The sequence below is a fragment of the Sciurus carolinensis genome, chromosome X (genome assembly GCF_902686445.1).
Source record: "Sciurus carolinensis chromosome X, mSciCar1.2, whole genome shotgun sequence".
In the NCBI taxonomy this organism is placed as follows: Eukaryota; Metazoa; Chordata; class Mammalia; order Rodentia; family Sciuridae; genus Sciurus; species Sciurus carolinensis.
The window spans coordinates 40,459,167-40,486,887 of NC_062232.1; the positions used below are offsets into that span (position 1 = coordinate 40,459,167).

The 27,721-nt window shown below is 49.1% G+C and overlaps 2 protein-coding genes across 6 annotated transcripts; one reads left to right on the top strand and one right to left on the bottom strand.

Moving 5' to 3' along the window:
• The first annotated feature begins 6,840 nt into the window (after positions 1-6,840).
• Ccdc120 (coiled-coil domain containing 120) lies at positions 6,841-23,722 on the top strand. Of its 3 annotated transcripts, none has more exons than XM_047537187.1 (11): positions 6,841-7,218; positions 16,716-16,812; positions 16,988-17,077; positions 17,195-17,328; positions 18,042-18,182; positions 18,540-18,816; positions 19,203-19,265; positions 19,622-19,796; positions 19,931-20,029; positions 21,278-22,192; positions 22,672-23,722. In XM_047537187.1, exons 3-11 carry the CDS (start codon positions 17,029-17,031, stop codon positions 22,784-22,786), a joined length of 1,968 nt encoding a protein of 655 aa, XP_047393143.1. In that variant the 5' UTR covers positions 6,841-7,218; positions 16,716-16,812; positions 16,988-17,028; the 3' UTR covers positions 22,787-23,722. The 3 variants fall into 3 exon arrangements, with proteins under 3 accessions (XP_047393143.1, XP_047393144.1, XP_047393145.1); XM_047537188.1 differs by lacking the exon at positions 6,841-7,218 and adding an exon at positions 13,444-13,580; XM_047537189.1 differs by lacking the exon at positions 6,841-7,218 and adding an exon at positions 13,507-13,590.
• Positions 23,723-24,352: 630 nt separating this feature from the next.
• On the bottom strand, positions 24,353-27,617 carry Praf2 (PRA1 domain family member 2). Of its 3 annotated transcripts, none has more exons than XM_047537111.1 (3): positions 26,949-27,617; positions 25,578-25,795; positions 24,353-25,161 (listed from the first exon to the last, which is right to left on the bottom strand). In XM_047537111.1, the coding sequence occupies exons 1-3, from the start codon at positions 27,257-27,259 to the stop codon at positions 25,022-25,024; spliced, it is 669 nt and encodes a 222-aa protein (XP_047393067.1). In that variant the 5' UTR covers positions 27,260-27,617; the 3' UTR covers positions 24,353-25,021. The 3 variants fall into 3 exon arrangements, 2 of the variants coding, with proteins under 2 accessions (XP_047393067.1, XP_047393068.1); XM_047537112.1 differs by having other exon boundaries at positions 25,020-25,161; positions 25,532-25,795; XR_007106476.1 differs by having other exon boundaries at positions 25,034-25,161; positions 25,505-25,795.
• Between the last annotated feature and the right edge of the window lie 104 nt (positions 27,618-27,721).

Genomic DNA, 27,721 nt, shown 5'->3' on the forward strand with positions numbered 1-27,721 from the left:
AATAAAATAAAGATCAACGACTAAAATATATATAAAATAATTAAAATAGCTATTGTATAATGGTTGTGCTACAGAATAGATGCTTGATGGATGAATAACTTGTAGAATCATAGGGAGCCAGGTCTGAATATGATAGGGGATTTCCCTTCTCTGAGCCTCCTCTTTCCAGACCTGTCAAATGGAATCAAAATCTCTCTCTGGGCTGGGCGCGGTGGTGCATGCCTGTGGCAGAGGCAGGAGCATCGCAAGTTCAAAGCCAGCCTGGGTAATTTAATGAGACCCTCAGCACTCAGGAAGACCCTGCCTGAAAATAAAAAAATAAAATAAAAAGATCTGGGGATGCACCTCAGTAGTAAAAGTACCCCTGGGTTCAGTCCTCAGTTTAAAAAAAATAAGAAGAGAAGAAAGATAGAAAATAATTCTGTATTTTTGAAACAGAGTCTTACTAGGTTTCCCAGGTTGGCCTCAAACTTCGATTCTCCTGCCTCAACCTCTGAGTTGGAGAGTGTTTGCTTAGCATGTGAGAGACCCTGGGTTCAATCTTCAGTATCTTCAGAAAACATCAAAACTGGGCTGGGGTGTGGCTCACCCCAACTCAGACCAGTTTCCAAAACATAGCAAAACCTCCTTTCTCACAAAAAAACTCAAAATATTTTTATGGTGCCATAAATATGCAAGAATGGCTAAATTTTACAAAGGAAGAAGAGTAGGGCAGCATCTTAACAGAAAAGAAATATTACAACTGGCAGAGTAGCACATGGTATAATCACAGTGACTCAGGAGGCTGAGGCAGGAGGATCACAATTTCAAAACTAGCCTCAGCAATTTAGCAAGACCCTAAGCAACTCAGTGAGATCCTGTCTCCAAATAAAATACAAAAAGGTCTGGGGTGGCTCAGTGGTTAAGGATCCTGAGTTCAATCCCCAGTACCCACCCCCCCCAAAAAAAAAAAAAATATATATATATATATGTGTGTGTGTGTGTGTGTGTGTGTGCATGCTCACACCCGCAAGCATGTGAGTAAATTACAAAGCCCTAGTCATTAAAACATGACTGGGAGCCAGACACCGTGATGCATGACTGAAATTCCAGTAACTCAGGAGGCTGAGGCAGGAGGATCACAAGTTAGAGGCCTGCCTCTGCAATTCAGTGAGATCCCTGTCTCAAAAAAAAAAAAAAAAAAAAAAACAGATCTGGGGATGTAGCTCAGTGGTGAAGTGCCCTTGGTTCAATCACCAGTACCAAAAATAAATAAATAAATAAATAAATAAATAAACAAACAAACAAACAAACAAACAGGACTGGGGATGTTGCTCAGGGGTAAAGCTTCCCTGAGTTTAGTCCCTAGTACCAGAAAACAACAACAAAAAACGGTGACTTGGGTCTTTATAGGAATTAATAAATGGTATTTCTCCTCCTCCTCCCCCTCCTCTTCCCTTTTCCCTTCCCCTTTTCCTTAGTTCTTAGTACCAGGATTAGAACCCAAGGTCTTGCACATGACAGGTAACACTGAACTACATCCCTAGCCCTTTTTTATTATTTTTTGGGGGGTGAGTACTAGTGATTGAACCTAGAGGTGCTCTATCACTGAGCTACACCTCCAGCCCTTTTTATTTTTTGAAACAAAATGTCTCATTAAGTTGCAATTGAAGGACTTTGGAAGAATGGGGCACTTACGGGACAATTTAACTATGTTAGTAGGAGCTAGTGGAGGATGGATCATTAATACAGTTAGGAGGTTAGAAGATTTTGGGGGTGCTCTCTTGTTTTCCTTGGGGAAAAACAAGGATGGTTTAGGGGTCTATAGGAAGATAGTGGGTGTTTAGGAACAAGAGTTGCAAGGTAGTTAAGGATTAGAGCTGTTAACTGCCATAAAATGGTGTGGTTGACTAAATAATGTCCCTTTCAAAGATAGCCACATCCTAATTCCTAGAACCTGTGAATGTTATCTTGTATGGAAAAATAGGGGTGTGGAAGGACTTCGTAGATATGATTAAGTTAAGGATTTTTTTTTGTGGTGCTGGGGATAGAAGTTAGGGCCTCACACATGCCTGGCAAGCACTCTACCACTGAGCTATGTACTCAGACTTTTATTTTGGTACCACGGATTGAACCCAGGGCCCTTTTTATGTTTTAATTTGAGACAGGGTCTTGCTATATTGCTTAGAGTCTCACTAAAGTGCTGAGGTTGGCTTTGAATTTGCAATCCTCCTGCCTCAGCCGCCTTAGTTGCTGGGATTATAGGTGTGTTCCACTGCCTCAGCACAGATGTTTTATTCTATTTTGTTTTGAGACAAGGTCTTGCTACATTTCTGAGACTGGTCTTGAACTTGTGATCCTCCTGCCTTGACCTCCAGAGGAGCTGGGATTACAGGTGTGCACCATAGTGAACAGGTGCATTTTGGGTTTTTTGCTTTTTTTTGAGACAGGCTCTCACTATGTTCCTCAGGTTAGCCTCAGACTCCTGAGTAGCTGGAACTGCAAGCATGTACCATCCTGCTCAGCTTGTAAATTAAGGATTTCAAAATGAGGATAAATCCTAATTATAATCACAAGTGTTCTTATTAAAGGTAGGAAGAAGCAGATTTGACTGACAGAAAAGGAGGCAATGTGACCTGAGAGGGAGAAAATTTGGTGATGTGGCCACAAGCCAAGAAATGCCAGCTGCCACCAGAAGCTGCAAGAGGCAGAAAACCAGATTGTTCTCTGGGGCCTCCAGAGGGAGTACATCTCTGTTGACACCTTAATTTTAGCCTAGTTAAAGTGATTTTGATGGGCTGGGGGTGTGGCTTAGTGGCAGAGGGCTTGCCTAGCATGTGTGAGGCACTGGGTTCGATCCTCAACACCACATATAAGTAAGTAAAATAAAGGTATTGTGTTCATCTACAACTAAAAATGTTTAAAAAAATAAAGTGATTTTGAACTTCCCTAGACCTGTAAAAGAATAAGCTTCTCATTTTTAAAGACACCAAGTTTGTGGTAATTAGTTATAGCAGCTACAGAAAACTAATACTGATGGCTTGGGTAGAGTAAGCGTCCTCGGAGAGACTCGGGTATGCTTGGGGGTTATTGGGAGTAGTTTGAGAGCAGAATTAAGGATCACTGGAAAGCATTTGGGTACAACTGAAGCCACTGAAGTGATGTGGGGTCAATGGAGGGTGGTTTGGTGTTGTAGTTGGAAGGCTGCTGGGAAAGTAAATGGTGGATGTTTACAGGTAGCTTTGAGGGCTATCTCAGGGCAGTTTAAGGTGTGGGTGGGAATTCATGGAGGGTGCTTTAGGTGTTATGGTTGGGAAAAACTGGAATATAAATTTTTATGGATATAGTTGCATGTATTTTTTTTTTTTGGTACCAGGGATTAAACCCAGAGTGCTTAACCACTGTGCTACATCTTCAGCTCTATTTATTTATTTATTTATTTATTTATTTATTTATTTATTTATTCATTCATTCATTCATTCATACATACCAGGGATTGAAGCCATGGGTGCTTTACCACTGAGCTACATCCCAGCCCTTTATTTTTATTCAGAGGCAGGGTAATGCTAAGTTGCTGAGGCTGGCCTCAAACTTGTGATCCTCCTGCCTCTGCCTCCCAATCTACTGGAATTACAAGTGTTCACCACTGCACCTGGCCCCAAACTACTGTCTAATGATTTTCATACCCAACCTTATCTTAAATCATGTGGAACTGCTGGGTATGATCATGCAGACCTGTAATCCCAGTGATTTAGGAGGCTGAGGCAGAAGGATTGCAAATTCAAGGTCAGCCTCAGCAACTTAGTGAGACCCTAAAAACTTAGTGAAACCCTGTTTCAAAATTTAAAAAAAATAAAAAGAGATGAGGGATGTGGTTCAGTGGCCAAGCATCCCTGGATTCAATCCCTGGTATAAAAAAAGTGGTTTTGGGGTGCAGTTCTGGGGCCAAGGAAGTGTAGTTAGGGGATATTTAGAAGCAGAGTTGGGGACTGTTGGAATGCAAATTTTGGCAGTGAGACTTTAAATATTGGACAGTAGTTTGGGGTTATGGTTGGGTATCATTGAAAAGGTATTTTGGGGATATTCTTGGCAGTTTGTGTGGGAGGTTTGTGAGGATTTGGTTCATGAATGCACCACTGAGCTACATCCCTATCCATTGTTTTATTTTTTATTTTGAGATAGTTTCATTAAGGTGCCAAGGCTGGCCTTGAACTTGTGATCCTCCTACCTCACTTTTACAAGTAGCTAGGATTACAGGCATGTGCCACCACACCCAGTGGGGTGTTTTTCCCCAAGTGCAAGGGTCTCACTATGTTGTCCAAGCTGGCCCCTGAATTCCTGGGCTCAAGCTTTCCTCCTGCCTCAGCCTTCTGTACAGCTGGGACTTCAGTGTGTGACACTACTCTGCTTTTTCGGGAGTCGATATAGGGCAGTTTAAGGGTATAATGGGAGAAGTTGGAAGAATTTGGGCATATAAAAATGAGACTGTGGAAGGGCAGTTTAGTGATGTTTGAAGATCAATGGAGTGGTTTGGGGGTATAGTTTAGGGATGATATGATGTGGGGTGCTGTTTGAGAGCCTAGTTTGAAGTCTGGATTTCAGAGGGCTATTGTGAGTTGTATTGTGAGTTAGTGGGTGATTTGGGGAACAGTTAAAGATGATTGGATAAACCAGGTGTGACTGTGCATACCTGTAATCCCAGTGACTTGGGAGGTTGAGGAAGGAGGATCACAAGTTTGAGGCCAACCTGTGCAAATTAGTGAGACCCAGTCTCAAGAAAAAAAAAAAAAAAAAACAAACCAAAAAGGGCTGGGGACGTAGCTTAGTGGTATACCATCCCTGGGTTCAATCCTTAGTACCTCAAAAAAAAAAAAAAAGATAAAAAGATCATTGGATACACAACTATTCAACAATAAAATGATCAAACTACTGGTGCATAATGCATGTTATGACATGGATAAACCTCAAAAACCTTATGCTGGCCAGGCACAGTGACACACAGCTGTAATCCTACCTAAGGAGGATTTCTACCTAAGGAGGCTAAGGTAGAAATCTCACAAGTTCAAGGTGAGCCTTAGCAAATTAACAGAAACCCTGATTCAAACTAAAATACAGAGGGTTCTGGATGTAACTTGGGGATAGAATATTTGCCTAGCATGTACAAGGCCTTGGGTTCAATTCCCACTAGTGCCAAAACAAAGTTATGCCAAGTGAAAGATGCGAAGTCCAAAAACATCTTCATGTTACATTCATGTGAAATGTCCAGAACAGGCAAATCTATAGCGACAAAAAGTAGATTAGCGGTTGCCTAGGTCCTGGGAATGTGAATGGGAATAAGTTTTATTCACACAAAGAATCTTAGTGAGATAATGTAAATGCTATAACACTATGTTATGGTGATTGGTGCATACTTTGATAAATTTACTAAAATTGTTGAGCATACTTAAAAGTGAATGACATTTATGGTTTGTTAATTATATCCCAATTAATTGGTTTTAAGAATGATCATTGGAAGGTGCTTTGTAATTTGGGTCCCTAATGTAGTATTTGGGATGCAGGTGGAGTCATTGGAGGGTTTAGAAGATACATTTTGGGTCACTGGAGTATGATTTGGGGGATCCCTGTATCGAAATGGTAGTTGGTTACTGGGCAGAATAGTTGAGGACTGTTCAAGAATGGTTTTGTGGTGCAGTCTGAGTCATTGGACTATGGTTTTAAAATGCAGAGCATTTTGATAGTGCTCTGAAGTGCAGTTGGGAAACCACACAAAAATGTGTTTGGGAGCATTTGGGATATTGGTAGGGGCTGTTGGAAGGTAATTTTGTTGAAACAGGAAGGGAGGTCAATGGAATGTATTTTGTTGGGGAGTGTGCCTGGAGCATGGTTTGGAGGTAGAGCAGGTGATGTTTGTAATTGATTTGAAGTGCAGGTGAGGCCCATGTCAAGTATAACTGGGAATGTTTGGAGTGGTGATGGAGGCTCTTGGAAAGCACTTTGGGGACTGACAGAGTATGGTGGATAGCACATGGACAATGAGGGATCCAATGAGGGTGTTTTGGGTACATACTGGAGAGTGATTCAGAAGTGATGTTTGAAGCTGGGGATGTAGCTCAGTGGTAGTTTGTATTCCAGAGGCCCTGGGTTCCATTCACAACACTGCAAAAAATAAAAGCTGTTTGGAAGCTAGTGATTTCAGGGCTAACTGCAAGTCGTTTGGGGGGAACAACTTGCAGGTAGTAGAGGGTAGTTTATTGGTATATTTGAATATCCGTGGAAAGGTGGATTGGAGGTACTACTTGAGATCAACGAAAGTAGTTTGGAGATACAATTTAGGGGACTATGGAAGATGGTTTGAACGTTGAAATTAAGAGGTAAATAGAGTGATTGGGGGTTGGGTCCATTGGGAGGGATGTATAATTATTTTGTATGCAATCTTGAGTTCCACAAAAGGAAATTTAGGGGTATACTTTTGGGTCAACATAGTGTCATTTGGATACAGTTCAAAGGTTCATAGAGTAGTTTATTGGTGCAGTTTGGGTGTCCGTGAAGGGTGGAATGAAGATACTGTTTGGGATTAATAGTACTTTGGGGATATACTTTGGTAGATGATGGAGGGTGGTTTGGGGTGCATTTGGGGAAAGGCACTGGGGACCATTGGGGGAGTTTAGAGGTGTGTTGATGGCTTACAGAAAGCAGCTTGGGGTGCTGCCTGTGGGTCCCTGGAAGAAGACTTGTGGTGAGGGGCGCCAGTGTGCTCACTGAAGGGGCGTGGCTTGGGCGGGAGCGGGCTCGGCTGCCCAAGAGAAAGCGTGTGCGCACGCGCTCCCAGTTCGTTCGCTCCTGGCGCTCCCAGGGCAGGAAAATCGAAGACCCGAGCTGGCGCCTGCGCACTTCGTCTCCGCCGCTGCTGTGGTCTCGCGCCCCACTCCCCCGTTCCCCGCAGGCTCGGGCTCAGCGGCGGAGGCGGCGGTGCCGCCACGAGCGGACGAACCGAGTTAAAGGTGGGAGTCGGGATTCCACAGCCCGCGGAGGGGTCAGCACACCTCTTCCATCCTCTCGGAGCCCTCCGTCTGGCCCCCACGGCTAACGGTCGCGGGGCCGAACGCGGCCCACCAGAAGGGCGCGGAAGGGGTGTAGGCGCGCGTCCAGGGAAAAGCAGGGCTCAGCAAGGGAGGGGCGCGTCCACTACCCCTGCTGGCCTACACCGACCCCGCCTACGCCGCGGTGCATGGACCCTAGGTGAGTAACACCCCCCTCTAGGGGAAGAAGGGAGGGGATAGGGCGGGGTGAGGGCCCGGAAACGCCGACAAGGATGTACCTGCACGCACACTCACGACCTCTGACCTCGTGGTATCACCCCTGACTCTTGTCTGATCTCTTTTTTCATCCCCTGACCCCTGCCAACCTTGGTCTCAGGATCTTCAGTCAGATCCCTGATCTAATAATTTTCTGGCCTCCTGTGATCCAGAACCCTTGTTTTGTCCCCCTTAAGCCAGTATCACCCTCAAACCCATGCAGGTTTGTCCTCAGGATCCTTGGTCTAACCCTAGATCCTTGTCTGATCATGTTCTGTATCTGAAGCTCATCTTGCCCTGTCCTGATGCCCAACTGACCCTAGTTTATGTCCAGATGCTTGGACCTGTGTGTTCCCAAAAAGCTTATCAGTTGTCTGAAACTCTACCAGTTGTGATCTGTCTTCCTAACGCCAGTCTGATTCAGTTCTATCCTGATTCCTGACCTTTTATTTCTGTACCTTTTCCCCACCCTGTAATATCCTCCAAGTCTCTTTCTGAACTCCTGATCTCCCTCTTGGCTCACCACCTTTAAACATCCCTCTATGTCTCCTGTCTGTCCCTGTCCCCAACCCTTTCTTGTTTGTCCCTCTTTTTTTGTCCCATCACTACCTCTTTCCTACTCTTATTCTGCCCTGGTCTTTTCCTGTTCCTAGTCTCCATCCTGAATCAATCTGCCCTTTTCTCTTTTCCCTTCCTTGACAGGTTTGACCTGTCCCAATCATGTCTTCTTGGATGCTGTTCTACACTGACTTTCACCCCTACCTTGCTGTTTTGTCTTCTTCTTGTATGTTCTCTCTTGTCCTCCATCCTTTTGTTTCTCCACCCTATCCTCTGACCAGTGTCCTGGCTCATTTCCTGCTCTGCCTCCTTTTTTTAAGCAGAACTTGGAATTGAACCCAGGGATGCTCTACTACCAAACTACATCCTCCAACCCTTAATTCTGAGACATGATCTCACTAAGTTGCCCAGTCTATCCGTGCCCTTGCGATTCTCCTGCCTCAGTCTCCTGAGTTGCTGGGCCATTTTGCCTGGTCCTAGTCTGCTTCCTGATCTCCATCCTGTATCTCCTGTACTCCTTCCCGTCCTGTCCTTTTATCCTATCCCAACCCAAGATATACCCCTTACCATGCCCTTCCTTCAGGTCTTCCTCCTAACATCCACTTCCCCTCCCTTCTGAGTCCAATACATTATACCCTACCCCCTTGAACTTAAAGGTTCCATTGTTCCCAGGGCTTCTGAAGTATACCCCAAATGCTGAAGAGCAAGCATCCCTGTGAGCCTTGTGTGGTTGATGGGGTTTTTGTATGTGATCAATCCCTCCCTCATTTCCACTCCAGAGATCTCACATACAGCATGCATTTCTCTTCCTGTAGGAGGGCATTGAAATGTTCCTATGTCCCCTGCCCTCCCCAAGTGTGAAAAACACCTTAAATTATTCAGTGACTCTCTGGGAGTCGAGAGGTGCGGGTCAGGTTTCCAACCTTGCCATGTCCAGGGCTGTCCCTAGTTGGGGGAGATTGAGAAAATATATGGGAGCTGGGGGTCCAGAGTGTTTATGAATCTTCTAAGTCATGTTACCCTGTTCCTTGTTCTTGATCCTGGGTGTGTTATCCCTACTTTTCTGGCTGGAGAAAAGTCTATACTAGGTCAGAGGCTTGGTGGGGTAAAGATGGGAGTTGGGATTTATTCACTTCTCTCCTGGCAGTAAGCAATAAAAATTTTGGTGCTAAGTCCATCCCATCTCTGTGGGACCAGTTTGTGTGTGTGTGTGTGTGTGTGTGTGTGTGTGTGTGTTGGGGGTAGGGGGATGCAGGCTGTCACTGGATGTTAGAATTGGGCCCATCTAAGTGGGCATGGTGGCACACACCTGTAGTCCCAACTATTCAGAAGGCTGAGGCAGGAGAATCACTTGAGTCCAGGATTTTTTAGTCAGCCTGGCCAACAAACACAGCATGATGGTCTTTTTTAAAAAAAAACTATTTTTAGTTGTTCCAAAGGAAATGAAATATTTAGGTCTATACTTAAAAAGCTATGTACAGAATCTGTTTGCTTGAAAATTATGAAATGCTAATAAAATAAGCCAAGGAAGACTTAAAAAAATGTCAGTGGATTGGATCCCTCAACATAATAAAGCTGTCAATTTACAGGTTTAATAAATTTCTATTAAAGTCTTAAGAAAACCAACAGAAAAAGAATCCCCATCCAATAGTAACAATTATAACAATAACATGAGATTCCTTTGCTGCATGAATTGTTTTTTGGGGGTGGGTACCTGGGATTGAACTCAGCAGCACTCGACCACTGAGCCACATGCCCAGCCCTATTTTGTAAATTATTTAGAGACAGGGTTTCACTGAGTTGCTTAGTGCCTCGCTTTTGCTAAGGCTGACTTTGAACTTGCAATTCTCCTGTCTCAGCCTGCTGAGCCACTGGGATTATAGGTGTGCACCACTTTGCCTGGTGAATCTTCTTGATTTTGGGGATAGATAGAATAGTGAGATGGTAGGTAATGTGTTATTCAATTATTCCTGCATTTCTTTTTTTTCTTTTTTTTCTTTTTTTTTTTTTTGTGGTGCTGGGGATTGAACCCAGGGCCTTGTGCTTGAGAGGCAAGCACTCTGCCAACTGAGCTATATTCCCAGTCCTATTCCTGCATTTCTCATAGATTAGTGAATTTGAATGATGAATATTAGACCCATCTTATTTATCCAAAACATTTCTCCAAATCTGTTGATATCAACCAACTGTTCTTCACTGTCCCAATCTATTTAGTATCTGAGTTCTAAGACAGGAAGAATTCTGGGAGTTCAGACAGTGAAACCTAACAACTTATCTGAAGGTACTTTGTGTTCCCATCTTACATAATGAGAAGTGAAAGTTCAGATAAACAGGGATAATGACTCTTAACTCAAAAAGGTATCCAGGCAGGGCATGGTGGTGCACGCCTGTAATCCCAGCAACTCGGGAGGCTGAGGCAAGAGGATCACATGTTCGAAGCCAGCCTCAACAATTTATTGAGGCCCTCAGCAACTTAACAAGAACCTGTCTCAAAATAAAATATAAAAAAGGGCTGAGGATATGACTTAGTGGTAGAGTGTTTGCCTAGCATGCACAAGACCCTGGGTTCTGTCCCCAGCACAGTTAAAAAAATTCAGTTCTTGTATTTGGTTAGTGAGTGTTCCAACAATTTATCTGAATATATTTAGTTTCTGCATTTTTTTCTTTGGTACCTGGGATGAACCCAGGGGCACTCTACCACTGAGCTACACTCCCAGCCCTCTTTGTTCTTTATTTTGAAATAGGGTCTTGCTAAGTTGCCCAGAATGGCCTTGAACTTGCAATTTTCCTGCTTTAGCCTCCCAAGTTGCTGGAATTAAAGTTGTGCTCCATGGTGCCCTTGTTTCCTGCATTTTAAATGTTGAGTTGAGGGAGAGGTTGGAGATGAGGGAAAACAGCTCTGTTTCAAACATGTCTGGTTTGGCAAGCAGGGAGGGTTTGGGGGCTGAGGGATACTAGCTCATTTGAAATGCCTGTGAATATATTTAGTTCCTGATTTTGGATAGTGAGAGTTCAGACAACTTATCAGAGGGAAAACAGCTCTGTTTCAAATTTATCCAGTGAGACTGAGAGACACCAGCTGTATCTCAAAAAAAAAAAAATTAAAAAATAAAAAAATAACAGTCCAGATGTATCTGTTTGGTTCCTGAGTTCTGTGGGGAGGAATACTTGTGATTATGATAGCCATCATAACTGAGCACTTAAGGCAGGTCAGGTACTGTTCTAAGCAAGCTTTAAACGTATTAACTGATTTAATGCTTACAACAGCCCTGTTGAGCACTACATACTGTTCTCATCATCCCCATTTAACAAATGAGAACATTGAGGCACAGAGATGTTAAGTGACTAGTCCAGGCAGTCACACAGCAGTAAATGACAGAGCTGGGTCAAATCCCACACCTACCATTTATTAGTTGTGTAGCGTCTATGTGAGGCTTAGGACCCACTGCAGTAGGACTGAGAGTTTGGGCCATCTTGTAAGATGTTAAAAATCATCAGAGCAATGATATGTGTGGGTGACTCTGCCCTACTTGTCTGCATGGCCCAGGAGGTCCAGCTACCTGTTCTCCTTCACTTCCCCCCACACCAGCCCATCACGGGTTGAGTTTATTATTGTTATTAACAGTCATTAATGATGTGGTGAGTTTCCTTGCACTTTGAAATGCCTTCCAGAGTTCCTTTGGCCTTTATTATCTTTATAACCACCTTTTACCCATTTTTATAGGTGAGGGAACTTGAGCCTTGAGATTCAGTCTGCCTTGCCAACCTCACTCTCTTGTCTATGTTGGCTCTGATTTTATATACATCCCACTTCCTAACATTCTTGGTGGCCCACAAGAGGTGGCAGAGGCCATGGCCAACTCCTCACCAGCCCTGGGCAGAGAAGGAGGGGAGAAAGGGGGCGGTAATGAAAAGGGCCTTTGTGTGCCACACCGGAAATCTCACACCCAGGAAGAAAGGTGGGCAGGGATGGCAGGAGGCCTTAGTAGCATGTGACAGAGGGAGCTCTCTTGCTTGGCACACCTGCTGAAATAGGGAGAGAGCATTCCTCACACTCCTCTCTTTCATGTCATGGCAGGGCTGCTGCAGGGGCCTGGGTTAGGTTTGGGCCTTGAGGTCACAGAGCAGATGGTCCCACATGGAGCACAGAATGTGTGCTGTGTGCTGGGACAGGCCCAGAGCCCATGTGGTGTTGTCCCTACATTGTAGGGACTTGGAACTCTCAATTTCCTCATCTGATATGAAACCTGACTCCTGGCCAGAAATGGCAAGGGGGAGAAATGAAGGAGACCCAGCAAGGGTGTGAAGAAGCTTGAACCTCCTTCCTCCTCCTCCTTCAGGAGCAACCTCTGTCTGCCTCCAGCGCAGGACCCAGACCCCAGGATTCTGATTCTACCTACTTTTTTTGGTGGGAGAGGGGAATACTGGAAATTTATCCCAGGGGTGATTTACTACTCTGCTATATCCCCAGCCCATTTTTTGTTGTTAAGTATTTTTAAAAAATAGTTTTAGTTGTAGATGGACACAATACCTTTATTTTATTTATTTATTTTTATGTGATGCTGAGGATCAAACCCATACAACCACTGAGCCACAACCCCTGTCCCTCCCTGGACCTTTTTTATTTTGAGACAGGTTCTCCCTAAGTTACTGAGGTTGGCCTTAAATTTGTGATCCTTCTGTCTTAGCCTCCTGAGCCGCTAGGATTACAGGTGAGAGCCTTCCTCCCCCACAACTTGCATGTTGTGATCTGAATCCGGTCTCTTCACCTCTCTGAGCCTCAGCTTCCACATATGTAAAATGGCTCTGAGAAGGCAGGCCTATATCATTCTTCATGTTTGTAGGACATAATTGATGTGGTTGGTTTACTAGGATTACTTCTTCTGGACCTGTGGAAGGCAGTAGGGTCTTGAGATCTGGCCTCTTAGAAAGGTTGAATTCCAGTTGGGCGTGGTGGTACACACCTGTAATCCCAGCGGCTTGGGAAGCTGAGGCAGGAGGATCACAAGTTCAAAGCCAACCTCAGCAAAAGTGAGGTGCTAAACAACTCGGTGAGACCCTGTTTCTAAATAAAATACGATAATAGGACTGGGGATGTGGCTCAGTGGTCGAGTGCCCCTGAGTTCAATCCCAGGTACCCCTCCTCCCAAAAAAGTTTGACATCCTCTGTCCCCAACTTGGAAACTTACCAGAATGAATTACTCCAAGGCCTTCTCCTACCCCACCTTGTCCTATGAGGAAGGGCACGGACCTTGGGAAAGTGATACATACCACTAAGAGACACAAACTCGATGTCACACGAGTCATCCAGTCTGTTTTACACCCCCCCAGCCCCCCAAAGCCAAGGTGCTACTCTCAGCAGGCAGGCTCTGGTCCTCGAAATCTAGGCAGCTTCAGAGGCAGTGTGTAGTCCAAGACTTGTAACTCGTCTTTCCCAGGTCTACACTAAGTATCTTGGGTGAGGGGGGCATTCCAAATTCTTTTCTTGGCCATGCTAGGCACTGTGAATGGACTAGGCCCAGAGGCTGCCCCCCAGGGGTAGCCCTAGCCCTGATGGTAGGCAGGCAAGGGTTAAAAGGTGTGGGCCGGCCCAGTTCCTGGCCAGGTAGGCTGGGCCATTACCTAGTGGGAGGCAGCCAAGGCATCCGCCACTGTTGCTCACTGCCACTGCCAGCCAAGCCAGGGCCTGATTGAGACAACTATTTTTTTTGAGGTACCGAAGCTACCCCACAGCACTCTCTGGCATTGGTGAGCACCTGTGAGCAGTGGGCCCAGGGGTATGGGGGAGGTGAGGGCATGGGGACCTGGGGTGCGGTGTACTAAAGTTCCCTTCAAAAGAGAGCCAGGTCTGTGGGAGAGGTACACCAACAATGAGGGGTGGGGCAGAGTCGGGGGTTCAGCACAGAAGGAGGGCCTGAGAAGCAGGCGAATTATAAAATGTTCAACTTCCTTTCCTGGGATAAAGTAAATTGGGGCCGGAAATGAACAAAATGGACAGGGAGGGATGGGGGAGAAGACGCATGAGTTCCCCTTCTCCACTCCCTTTACTTCCTCTCTTCCTTTCCTCCCTGCTAGAGTAGCCTCTGTCCTCCCCCAACCCAGGGACAATACCTCCAAGAAGACCAGAGTGAGCTGTTTGAGAAACCATTGTCTAGTCACCTGCCTGCCCTCTTCCCATTCGTTCACCTAGAGTGGAGGAAGTGGGTGCAGGAGGACTCAAGGGGGGGCAGTTCAGACTTTGGTAATGCTCCAGGGGTGGCAGGATATTGAAATGGGGGTCCTGATGACAGTTTTGGGGTGCCACCCAGGTGAGGTGTCTTGGTTGTAAACAGTCATTACAGCCAGGAATTTCTCAGCTGCGGTGTCAGAAGGGCAGACCTGAAAAACCTGCTGGGCCCGCCTCTGGGTGTGGGGGGTGCCCTCTGTAGCTCTCTTGCTGTAGCCCATCTCTGTGACAGGATGACAGAACAGGGTCACGGGGTCACCAGTGGAGGTCCCAGGGGCTGGTGTGGGGGAGGATATTGCTCAAATCCCCTTCTCACCATCTTTGGGGACTGGGTAGCCCCAGGTTGCAAGGCAGACATACAGAGGACATGTGAGTGGAGGCAAAGATTTTGGAGCCAGGTGCGGGGCGTTGACCCTGTGTCTAGCCTGCTCAGTGACCCCATGACTCATGCCCTAGCTATGTCCCTGAGGTCAGGTTGACAGGGTGGAGTTAGGGTTCCTGTCTGGACCCTGTGTTGATTTCTAGGATGCTCTGAACTCCCAGAAAAGGAAGGATTGAGGCAGTGTGGAATGTGGGGCCAATCTTGGTGAATGGGGTAAATGGACCTCTGGGGGGAGGAGTGTGTTCCTTTTGGTTGTATTCCTTTTTGGATGGAAGAAGGTTCAGGGGAGCCTGGGAAAGTTCCCCAAGTCCAAATGGGACCTGGTAAAGTAGGAGCTCCAGGAGCCAAGGGGCAGAGAGAACTTGAATTGGGACATCAAGGAAACTGTGCCATGCTGGGAAGGGTCAGACCTTAGATGGGTAGCCATGTGAGGGCCTGTGCATGTGTATACACTGTGCCTGTAGTTTTTTCCCCTTTTTTGGTTCTGGGGATTGAACCCAAGAGAGCTTAACCACTGAACCACATTCCCAGCACTTTTAATTTTTTTTTTTAATTTCAAGACAGGGTCTCGCTAAATTGCATAGAGCCTCACTAAGTTACTGAGGCTGGATTTGAACTTGTTATTGTCCTGCCTCAACCTCCTGAACTGCTGGGATTACAGGTATGGGCCACCTGTGCCTGGCTTTATTTTATTTACTTACTTATTTATTTACTTTGGTACTGGGCATCGAACCCAGGGTCTTGTGCATGCGAGGCAAGCACTCTACCATCTGAGCTATATCCCCAGCCCGAACAAATTTTTTTTTCTTACTGGTGCTGGGGATTGAACCCAGGACCTTGTGCTTGCAAGGCAAGCATTCTACCAATTGAGCCATCTCCCCAGCCCCCAGCTTTATTTTTTATTTTGAAACCAAGGTCACACTAAGTTGCTTAGGATTTCTCTAGGTTACTGAGGCTGGCCTCAAATTTGTACTCCTCCTGTCTCAAGTCTCCTGAGTTGCTGGGTTTATAGGCCTGTGCCATCGTACCTGGCTGTGTCTGGATTTATAACAATGGCTCTAGAGATTGACCTCACCCCTGATGTTCAGGATAGGGCACAGCTGCTTCAAGAGAAGGACACAGACCTTATGGGGTGGGTAGGAGGACAACAGAGAAACCAGGAACACATTATAGGCAGGTTGGCCATACCCCACAATATAGAGATGGGGAAGGGGCTTGTACCCATGCCTCTTAAGTTGCCTTGGTCATCCCTTGGCTACCATGTCTACAAGCTGTGAGTTTCAGGGTAGGTGGAGATGGAACTCTGGCCCCATGAGGCCCTCCCAGTCACCTGTCATGAAGGTTAGGCCAGGTGGTAGGAGGTGATGTCACCCAGCTCCCCAGCTGGGGACCAAGCAGGATGTGGGAGGGAGAGAGCAAACTCTAGTGGAGAGGATGAGGGAGGGCTGGCAACTAACCAAGGCAGACTTCATGGTCCATCAGGGTTTCTGGGCAGAGAGAAGACAGGTGGCTCGTTATCTGTGGCTGTAGACTTCACTTCTCATAAATCTCTGCAGGGTGACCTCCATATGCTAGTCTCAGGCTGAGCTATGGTGGAGAGAAGGGGTGGAGGGACCCTTGTTACATGAGGGCTGCAGAATGGAGTTAGGACAGGTATAGACCCCCAGATCTGGACTTGAACCCCTAGCTTGGCTCCCTTAACTTTCGTTAACTCATTTGCTCAGTCAGGCATCAGACATTCAGGAGGCACTTGCTGTGTGTGCAGCAGTGGTCAGGGTGCAGGAGATACTGATTCAACAAGTCAGACACAGTCCTCATGTAGGTACAGGGGAGGCGTAGTCTTATTGGATAGCAATTGTGAAGTGACATTTAAGCCCCAGAATTATAATTGAGAAATAGGGCTGGGTTGGTGAGAAGTTTAAAATAGCACTCAAGACAGCCATAGAGTGGGCAAAGGCCCTGATGTGACTTTCTGGACCAGGCAGTTTATGATGAAGTGGTGGGGTTGGAACATCTCTAGTGAAGGAGAGTGTAGTAGGGCTGGGGAGGTGGGCCTGGGCTATGTCCTTGAATGTGGGCAAGTTATTTCACCTCTCTATGCCTCTGTCTCCTCACCTCTAACACAGGGTAATAATAGAGAACTCCCATCCCTAGATAGTTGGGAAGATCCATTTTGGCTTAGTAGGTAATTGTTCAAGGCACCCGGTGCTTAATAAGTGCCAACCACTGTGATACTTGGTTGAATCTGTACCATTACTTCTCTCTCTCTTTCTAGGCAAGACTCCTGGCTGTGGCCCATGGGCCTCTGAGGAGGCATAAGTCCGCCCAGATTCCCACTTGCTGTGTTCCCACTCAATGGGAAGGGATCCAAGGTACCAGGGCCATGTGGGTCCAGACATTGACACAGAATCTGAGAGGGCAGGCCAGGCAGGTGGGTGGGGCCCAGTGCACTTTGTATTCCCAGCTGGAGCATGGGAAGCTGGGTTGGGTGGGAACCAGAGTATCATGGGATGTGCTTTCTTAATGGCTCCTGTGTGTCACTGCCAGGCCTTGTCCACCATCAGCCACGGCCTCCTGACAGTACCAGGATGGAAGTCAAAGGTCAGCTGATCAGCTCTCCTACCTTCAATGCCCCAGGTTGGTGGCTGATTTCCCCCTCTTGCTGCCTCTTCCCCCACTCTGAATCATCACCTGGCCCCATAACTGCTTCAGGATTTCCCAGATGTCCCATTGATTTTTGTTCCTTCTGTCCAGCTGCCCTTTTTGGAGAGGCTACCCCCCAGGTGAAGTCAGAGCGTCTGCGAGGGCTGCTTGATCGGCAGCGGGCCCTGCAAGAGGCCCTGAGCCTGAAACTTCAGGAGCTCCGAAAAGTGTGTCTCCAAGAGGCGGTAAGAGCTTGACCTGAGGGTTGTCAAGTGGGAGGGGGTGAGGGACTGGGACCCCTATGTAGACATATGGTGTCAATTGTTAAACCACTTGTCCGGACTGTTGGTCACCCTCTGTCTTCTCAGAGCTCAACTGAGATATCTTAGAATCAAGGAAATAGATTGATACAGGCCCACAGTCTCTTGTCCCCCATTTAACAACCCCACATCCTCAACAAACAAACAAAAATGAACAAATTTTAAAAAATCAAAAGCTGTTTCCAAAATTTGGTAGCAAAGCCTACCCTGAATTGACATGGGGTGATTTGTAGGTTAGATTTACCCATCTTAGTGTGAATGTCCATGTAGTTTGCTAGAAACAATAATTTGGTTCAGATCACATAGCACCAGACCCTGAAGGGAGTGTTTTTAATATGTAGTATATAGACTGTATTGCCTTCGTAAATACTAAAAGCTTCTGGACTGTGAAGCCAGTTTCCCAGCCTCCCCTGCATACCACCGCAGGGGTTTGGGCCATTGTGGGGCTGAGAGTCTACACTGCCCACCAGCCTGGTGGAGATCTTGGGAGGAGGAAGAAAGGAGGAGCAATAATGAGTGGGATGCTGAGAAGGGCGAGCTACTTGGAGGACTTATGTACCTTCTGGGATCATTACTGCTTTACTCCATCTCCCCAGCTAACTCTTGGTAGTCTCTTCCCCCAACCCCGGCCCCTCCAGGAGCTGACTGGCCAGCTACCCCCTGAGTGTCCGCTGGAACCTGGTGAACGGCCCCAGTTGGTGCGCCGTCGGCCCCCTGCAGCCCGTGCCTACCCTCCACTGCATCCCAATCCAGCACACCACTCCTTGTGCCCTGTTGAGGTGAGCAGATGGGTGTAGAGAGTAAAGTGGGGAGGGGAAGGAAGAGGACCAGGCTTGGGATGGGGAGGAGGTTGTGGCCAGAGGAGGGAGAGGCTAAGAAGAGAAGGGAAAGAGCTTGAGGAGGTGGCTTCTTGGAACAATGCTAGTCCCTAAGTCTTTCAGGACAGGTTGCCCGCTTTCAGAAAGATGAACAGGCTCTGCCCCTCATCAATATGGACCTCTCTGCTCCACCCCTAGGCAAATTGGTCCACCCACAGGAAGAGCAGGCCTCACCTCCAGTGTAGATGGGCTCTTCCACCCTCTGGCCCCCTGCACCTGGCAGTTTCTAACATTTGGTCCTCTCCCACCCATCCGTAGGAGCTGGAACGGGAGGTGTCAGTGCAGCAACAGATTGCAGCTGCTGCCCGGCGCTTGGCCCTGGCCCCTGAGCTGAGTGGTGAGCAGCGGCGACGCCGGCGCCAGGTACAGGCTGATGCACTGAGGAGGCTGCATGAGTTGGAGGAGCAGCTGGGGGATGTCCGGGCCCGCCTTGGCCTCCCGGTTCTCCCTCCACAGCCACTGCCGCTGTCTACGGGGGCACTTATCCCCACCCAGGGAGTCTGCCTGGGCACACGCCTAGCTCAGCTCAGCCAAGGTGAGCCAGGCTTCAGCACCCCACCAGTGAGAGAGGGAAAATAGGCCAAGGAGGGATTCTCAAGTGGTGGATGTGGTAGCGGGTGGCATGGTTGAGCAACCAATGAAGCCCAAAATTTAAGGGAGCCACTGGGTAAGAAGAATAGTAGAAACTGACTCACAGGCAAAGGCAGACCCTAGAGAACTGACCAGTAGACACCAGGAAAGTGAAGACTCAGACCTGTGGTGGTCATGCATTCAGATAAAGGTGAATTCTTGGGGGAGGGAACAGGGTGAGCTGGTACATTCCAGAAGGTGAGCTAAGCATAAGAGCCCATTCAATGGCATAAGGGGTTGGTACCCAGGTCTTGGAGTGATAAGCCTGATTCTCCCCCTTTTCACCTGTAGAGGATGTAGTTCTGCATTCGGAGAGCAGCTCCCTCTCAGAGTCTGGGGCCAGCCATGATAATGGTAAGGACTCCTATCCCCCAAACCTGCCCACAGTTCCCTTCTGTGTCCCCTTAGCCCATCCTGTTGCTTAGACCCCTACTTCTTTAGCTCCTCCTTAGTGATGTCCCATGTTGTCGTGGCCCTCATTTTACCTTCTCCTCACCCCTTACCCCCTCAGCCCAAAGATCTACTTGTCAGCCCTTCCCCTACTCATTTTACCCTACCTCATCCCTTAGTTCTTTGGCTTGCTTAATCATGTCCTAGCTCTTGCCCTTTCCCTACTTCTCTAGCCCTTCCCTGTTGCTTTGCCCCAATCCATCCTGCCCCTTCTGAGTGCCGTCTGATTGAATTCTACCCCATTCTCCCCTCTCATCCAGAGGAACCCCGTGGCTGCTTCTCTCTGGCAGAGCGCCCCTCACCACCAAAGGCTTGGGACCAGCTGCGAGCAGTATCTGGGGGGAGCCCTGAGCGGCGAACCCCATGGAAACCACCTCCGTCAGATCTTTATGGGGATCTGAAGAGCCGGAGGAACTCTGTGGCCAGCCCCACCAGGTGAGGATGAACCTCCTCCTCTACCTTCCCCAGGAGCCAGGAATGGAATCCTGAACCTGGGCTGGCAAGAGGGCCTGCTATTTGGTATAGTCTCTAACCTGGGCCCCGACCTGGGCCTGCCCATCTCTGTCTAGCCCCACACGCTCGCTGCCCAGGAGTGCTTCCAGTTTTGAGGGGCGAAGTGTGCCTGCCACTCCTGTTCTCACCCGGGGCGCTGGCCCCCAGCTCTGCAAGTAAGGGGACTCTGAGGGTGGGTCTAAGTATCAGAGAAGGGAACATAGTTTTAACTGAAAGTGTTGAGATATTATCAGAAAGTGGGCGCATGGGCAGCTGGGTTCTGAAAGGTGAATAGGAGTTGTCTTGGAGAACAGGATGGGAATTGGGGGCAGAAACACCAACATTTGAGTATTTTTTTTTTTTGCATCTTTTGGACAAATCTTCTCGTCTCTGAATCTTTGTCTCTTCATTTGTGAAACAGGCATAATAACATCTGCCTTTGAGAGACACAGGCATAATAATTTCTGGGTAACATGTCCTGGGTACCTACTGTCAGCTAGTGTTTTGTGTAATATCAACTTATTTAATCATCAAAAGATCCCTCTGAGAGGTGTGCTATTGTCATTCCTGTTTTACAGATGAGGAAACTAAGGCACATAGGGTTAATAACTTGTTAGTAAACTGAAATCCTAGTATTTGAACCCTGGCAATCTTGACTCTAGAGTCTGTGCTTTTAATCACTATACTCTACTCTTGGTTTTATCTGGCTTGGTCTGGTACTGGGGATAGAACCCAAGGACACTCTACTGCTGAGCTACATCCCCAGACCTTACTTTTTATTGAGATAGAGTCTTGCTAAGTTACTGAGACTAGCCTTGGACTTGTGATCTTCCTGCCTCAGCCTCCCAAGTCACTGGGATTATAAGCATGTGCCACCACGCCCGGCTTATTCTACTGTTTCTTAAACAAATACTTACTGAGTACCTACTTTCCCAGGCTGCAAACAAAACAAAATTCCTCTCTTTTTGAGGTCTGTGTTCTGTGCATGGTAGCTGTTGGGATGGTCGTTTTGGGCAGTTCATAAACACGGTGGCACAGAGTTAAGGCAGGTCTTAAATTCCAGGCCTAGGGACTAGGACTTGGTCCTGGAAGTAGTGAGGACCATGGGAAGGGCCTTAGCAGAGGATGAGGAAGAACCTTTGTTTGCTCGTCTGCTAATGTTTCCTCCCCAGCCCTACACATATTTACATCTCCCTTAGTGTTAACTGCCCCTTCTACCCATACATTTCCAACCCTGGGGGCCCCCAAATTTCAGCTGCCCTACCTAACACCTTCATACATCCAATTTCTGATTCTGGGCCCATTTTAGAGATGTGCAAGTAGAGGCTGCTCAGAAAGAGATGGGGTGGGGAGGGCACTCAGACCACTTGCCTGGTTTTTATTTTTGTGACCCTACTCTCATTACCCCCACCTCTGTACCCCAGACCCGAAGGCCTCCATTCTCGACAGTGGTCCGGCAGCCAGGACTCCCAGATGGGCTTCCCGCGGGCAGACCCTGCCTCTGATCGCGCCTCCCTCTTCGCAGCCCGCACTCGCCGCAGCAACAGCTCTGAAGCCCTGCTGGTGGACCGGGCTGCTGCTGGGGGAGCTGGTTCTCCACCTGCCCCTCTGGCTCCCCCTGCCGCTGGCCCACCAGTCTGCAAGAGCAGTGAGGTGCTGTATGAGCGCCCCCAACCAACCCCTGCCTTCTCCTCTCGCACAGCAGGGCCCCCAGATCCTCCCCGGGCAGCCAGGCCTAGCTCAGCAGCCCCTGCTTCCCGTGGAGCCCCCCGGCTCCCACCTGTGTGTGGGGACTTCCTCTTGGACTATTCCTTGGACCGGGGCCTGCCCCGCGGTGGCGGCGGGGCAGGCTGGGGGGAGCTGCTGCCTGCAGCTGAGGTCTCAGGACCACTCTCCCGCCGGGATGGGCTCCTCGCCATGCTCCCTGGCCCACCACCCATGTATGCAGCTGATGGCAGCAGCCCCCTCCTCCGCAGCAAGGACCCCCACACCCGTGCCACCCGTACCAAGCCCTGTGGCCTGCCCCCGGAAGCTGCTGAGGGTCCAGAGGTGCATCCAAACCCTCTGCTATGGATGCCCCCACCCACCCGTATCCCCGCGACTGGTGAGCGCAGTGGCCACAAGAACCTTGCCCTGGAGGGGCTACGGGACTGGTACATCCGGAACTCGGGACTGGCCATGGGGCCCCAGCGCCGGCCTATGCTCCCTCACGTGGGCCCATCACACCCACCCTTCCTCCATGCCCGCTGCTATGAGGTGGGCCAGGCGCTGTACGGGGCCCCCAGCCAGGCTCCGCTCCCGCACTCGAGGAGTTTCACGGCACCCCCTGTTTCCAGCAGGTATGGGGGGTGCTTTTACTGATGGGTAGGGGTCTCTTGAGGCAATTGGTGAAGATTGTCATGGTAGCTAGTCATGATAGCTAATGACTGGGACCACAAGGAAACTAGCTGCAGTGTTGGCACAGGTCATTTCCAGGTGCGACCTGCGTTAGTCCTTGGGGTCCTGGTGGAGGGGGATCTTGGGCACTGGTAGCAGTTCCTTACCAAGTCATAGGAGTTTAGTATTTTAACCAGTGCATGTCAGCTGGAAATGAGCCTTGAAGCCAGGGTGCTGGGAGGAAGGGACATCACATGCCCTCACCTTTCTCTTCCTCTTTTCTCCATGCCCCGTGCTTGGGAGCATAAAGGTGCTTTCCTGTGCCTGCCTCCACCTCTTTAACGAGCCTCTTTTCCTCTTTCTTTCTGTGTCTTGTCTGTCTTTTCTTCTCTTTTCTCTGTTTTCCCCACTGTCCTCCGGATTCCTGCTGTCCCTTCTAAAGATACTACGCGGACTTCCTGTATCCCCCGGAGCTGAACGCTCGTTTAAGTGACCTGACGCTAGAGGGGGACCAGTCTTCCAGTTCTGACCCCCAGACTCCAGGGACACTGGTCTGACCCCTTCTGCTATGCCCCTTGTTGGTCTGGGCATGGCTCCAGTCCAGGGAGCACACAGCCGACCTCGCTGAGCCCTGGGATGTGTTTTGCTCTCAGTCCTGGGCTGGGTGCCAACCTGATCTTCCAAGGCCCCTGGCTCCCCATGGGCCCAGGAAGGTGTCTGATTCCCTGCTTCTCTCACACTGTGCTGGGGACTGGGGGACCTCAGCCAGCTTCAAGGAGAGCGAATGATAGAATGGGGATTCCAATCCCCTTCCTCCATTTCTGTTTACAGTTGTGATTTAGTATTCACTGTCTTTGCCCAACACTAGGCATTTTATAAAAGGGAAACTGTGAGCTTGTCCTGGTTGGGTTCATTCCTGTCCCCCTGCCCAACCTGTTCTGTTCAAGTCCACCCTCCTCCACAATGGACCATATAGGGTCTCAGTACCCTTTTTGGGGGTAGTCAGGAGACTCTGATATGAACAGAACTCCCTGCCACCCCCGAAACCAGGGCAGCTTGAATATCTGCCCAAATTTGGAAGGAATAAGTCTGGGTGGGTGCCTGAAGGAGTCCTTATCCCTCTCTGTGCTGATCATCCCCAATCAGGAGGCCCTATAGGTGGTTAACAAGGGGCAGAGCCATTGGGTGTGTCACATCCTGGGATGCTGCAGTGGTTGAACCTGGCATCTGGTAGATGCCTGTACAATCCTCAGGTGACGTCTGGCTACAGGCCACAGGCCACGTCACATCCTCCTTGGCTTTCCTTCCATTTACCACTTTTTAAACAAATCCACACAATCTGTGTTTTCTATGATACTTGTCTGTGACCTGGAGCTGGGGGTTCCCCTACCCCCTTTACCTAGTGTTAAACTTTTCTTTTTGTACCAGTGGATCTGGGCCCAAGACACTACCCACACTGGAAGGGGATTTCTATAATAAATGTGTAAACCGAACCCTTGCGTTGCTTCTGTAATCTGCTTTGCCTGGGGGTCCACACCTCTCCTGAGATAATACATTTTTACAGGAAGAAAAACAATACTGGATAGCCTGTGATAGTGTCATCTGTTTTGGCTTGCTTTGTGATGTGGGGTAACTTCTTTGCCTGTTTGCTCTCAGATTCCTATACTGCCTCAAACAAGAATTTATTTTTTGAGGTACTGGGTATTTAACCTAGGATGCTCCACCAATGAGTTATGTCCCCAGTCCTTTATTTTTTTACTTTGAGACAGGGTCTTGCCAAGTTACCAAGGCTAACTTCAAACTTGCTGTCCTCCTGCCTCAGACTCCCCAAGTCACTGAGATTACAGGTGGGTGCCACCGTACCCAGCTCAAACAAGAATTCTTAGTAATTCAAAATGGTAATAGTATACACTCTATTCCCTTAAACTCCCTGTGCTTTAGTGATGATCCAGAAGGTAAAAGGTTTGAGAAAGGCCCTAAGCCCTTCATCCTGCACACTTGACAGGTAGACCCAGTCAGGTTGAGGCTAGCAGAATTGAAAAGTAGACCACTTTCCATTGAAAAGTACAGGAACTTAACCCAGGAGGCCAAACTGGCTTGAGAGATGCAACGGCTTTATTGTTGCAGTAATACTGATACAGATATCCCTTTCCCTGTTGGGTCTTTCCCCACCCTGTCCCACCCCTTGGTCCTTGACACAGGAATGTTGGGGAGGAGCCAAATCTGGAGAGCTGGAGGGAAACTGCTGGGACTAGTGAGGGTTGGGGATCACCAAGGATTCAACAGAGTCAGGTATCCTGACTTTACCCAGGTAAGGGCTGAGGACACTTAGTTTGGGGTCAAGATTTGGCAATGCCTTAACCTGGGTTCAAAGCAGGGGTGGGGCCAGAAAAAGCCTTGGTCCAGGGGTCAAGTGTTGAGAATTTCCTGCCCTAGGCCCCAGCTTTGGGGCCCAGCATGGGATACCAGTGAGAACCAAATTTGGGTTAGGGGAATATCTTGAGTCCATAGTTTGAGATTGGTCAGGGATGCTCTGGTCTCATGCCCCAGTTTTGGGGCTGAATGTAGGTGACTCTGGGTCCCAAGTTCAGGTCTGGGGAAGACTCTGGTATCTAATAGGGGCTTGGATTGAGGGGAATTTTGATTTGGGATTGAAGGGGCAGTCACAGAAATCTTGCTTGGGCTAGAGGGTTCTAGGCTTCTTATCTCCTATCTGGGAAAGGGCTGTGGGTCTCGGGCTGGGCTGGGGATGGGTGGTGTTCTCCAGGCCCTTGGGTGCAGAATCCAGGCCCCTAGGATCCAGCCTCCTGCTCTTGTCCCAGCGCCTCTAGTAGCAGCCCCATTGGCGTTCGCTTGAGACCAATGCTCTCGATCTTGTTCTCAATCTTGTTTTTAAGGTTGCGCAGGCGCAGCGAGGCATGCACCAGGATCACTGTGGGCGGTAACCAGAGGAGTGGGATCAGTGGGATGGGCCCTCAATTTTTCAGACAGTTGGGGCCCATAGGAGGGAATTGGTTCACAGGCAGGCCAATCAAGTGGAGTGGCAAGGACGTCTCTGATCCCGAAATTGTGTAGTTCTCTTTACGTGGGGGCGTGGCCAGGAAGGGAGTGCAGTAACAGGGACCTGGCCAGTCTAAGGCATTTAGCACCAGGAGACTCCAAAAGGTGGTAATAAGAGGGGCATTCCCCGAAGTGGGGAGCAAAGCCAAGGAAGGCGCATTTAACAGAGGGGTTGCTGCCCTCCAGGTTTCCCAGCCCCCTCTCAGCCCACGAACCAGTACTAGACGGGTCTGCGGTCTTACGCGCGCTGGTCATTTCCCCAGCCATCTCAGGGTAGTGAAGACTCACAAAGGACAGGCCCGGCGATGCTGATCAGGAAGGTGCAAGCGCCGCCCGCGACCCAGAGAACGAGGAGACCGACGGCAAGCACTGATGCCAAGCAGGCTGCGGGGTGGCTGCGGCGGCAGCGGCGCACCGCTGCGCGGGTCTCAGCCGCCCATACCAGCACGCCGAGGGCCGCCACCACTGCCAGCGCACTCAGGAGCGTGTGCAGTGGACGCACGTACCTGCCGGAACAAGGGCACTAAGCTAATCTCATCATCCACTCGATCCTGGACCCCGAGAGCTTAGATCCCTGTTTCCGGATCCTCTATCCCAGCAACTACTCCCGCCAGCTCTGTCCCCCACGGGTCCATCCACCAAATTCCTATGGACCCTCATTCCCTCCGTGTCAATCCTACAGTCCGATTTTCCTGTTCCCTGATTTGATTTCTGTCTTCCCATCTCGCTAGATGCCCCGGGCTCCTAACACTTCCCTGGGTCTTTCCTTCTGACTCTGCCCGCCCACTCCCCAGCAGGAATCCTTCTCCAGCAATTCCACCTCCACCTGCCCCCACATCCCCCATTTGAGCCTAGCCCCTGCAGATCCCTCACCCAGGACTTCAGTCCCCACACATTTCCCCTCCCTAGGCCCGGGGTCCTTACAGGACCACCTTCCAGGCATCCCCCACATCAAATGTCCCCTCCAGGCTCCCATTTCCCAGTAGATTCCTCCATCATCATTGCTAGCACTCCATTCCAGGTCTTCAGTCCCACTTTTAACTTCCAAGTTAAGAGTCCCACTCTTAACTGCTCAAGTCCTTTCTCTAGATTCTCCGCCTCTCTGATTTCAGGCTTTTCAACCGTGGGTCCTCCCTCTGGGACCAAGTTCCCCAACAGGTACCTGCTCGTTGCGTGTTCCAATCATGACCAGGTTCCCCTGCAAGACCCGATCCTCCACAAGTCCACTTTCCAAATCCTTTCAACTCTACTGGATCCCCGTCCCTGCATCACTCCTAAATCCTCCCTGGCTACATTTATCTGGCCCCATCACTCACATCACTGCACGTCCTAAGTACTCTCATGTTCCCCTTCCAGGTCCTCTTTATCTATAGGTCCATCTCCAAGCCCACTTTCTCCTTCAATTCCACACTCTCCATCCTCCCTAGGCCTTTTCTTCAGACCCTCCATCCTCCGTAGGCCTTCCTTATAACCAGGATTCACTTCCTTCAAGTCCTTCCTTCAATGTATCTTAGGCCTTCCACTTCCGCCAAATTCAGCCTTCTTGTCTCAGCATTGTCCTTAAGGTTCCCCCTCACAGTCCTCAAAGACCAGGAGGTCCACCCTCCATGCCCTGCTGGCACCCCAGCCAACCGTTGCCTCCCTCCCTCCCTCCCTCACCCGGATAGAGCAAGACCGAAGCCAAAGCAGAGAAGGTAGTTGGTTTGATAGTAGAGGAGGTTATTGATGACGCGGTGGCACCATCGCTGCGGGTCGCACGGATCCGGAGCAGCCAGACGTGCTGATCCCAGAACAAAGTCGTCTAGGGCGCGTAGCGGTGGCAGCCGCACCTCCGACATCCTGCCGGTTGCTGGACCAGCCCGGAGGGCGGCCGGACTACAACACCCGTTAGACCCCGCGACACCGCGGAGCACTCCGGGAAATGGAGTCTGGGCCGGAAGACCATATAGGTAGACTGCGCAGATGCGCATGTGACCGGAAATGCAAATAATATGCCGGCCAGTAAAGCAGCAAGGACTGCCGGGAAATCAAGCCTCAACCGCGGCAGCGACGGTCCCGAACTCTTCAAAATTTGAACCGCTCCTAGGTGGGGCACCGCGATGGGGGTGGGGGAGTACTGGGCGGTGCTGGCACACAGTAGCAACACAGGTAGATATAAGGCACCAGGGACTTTCAGAAGGACCCAAATCGGATTCCACTTCCTGTCAGGATCGAGAGAGGGTGACACCTCTCCTGGAAACTCAAAGCCCCACCCCTGAGGTCAAGCCATAAATGCCATTAAGGGCCTTTTATTCATATCCATACATCAAAGACCGTCTATTCCTGGTAAGCTTTTTAAAATCCCCAGGTTGGATTAAGACACTCCCTCTTGGGTCTCTGGCAATTTTTTCTAGGCTAGGAGCCCCAGGGAATCTGCTGCCTCCCTGGTTCCT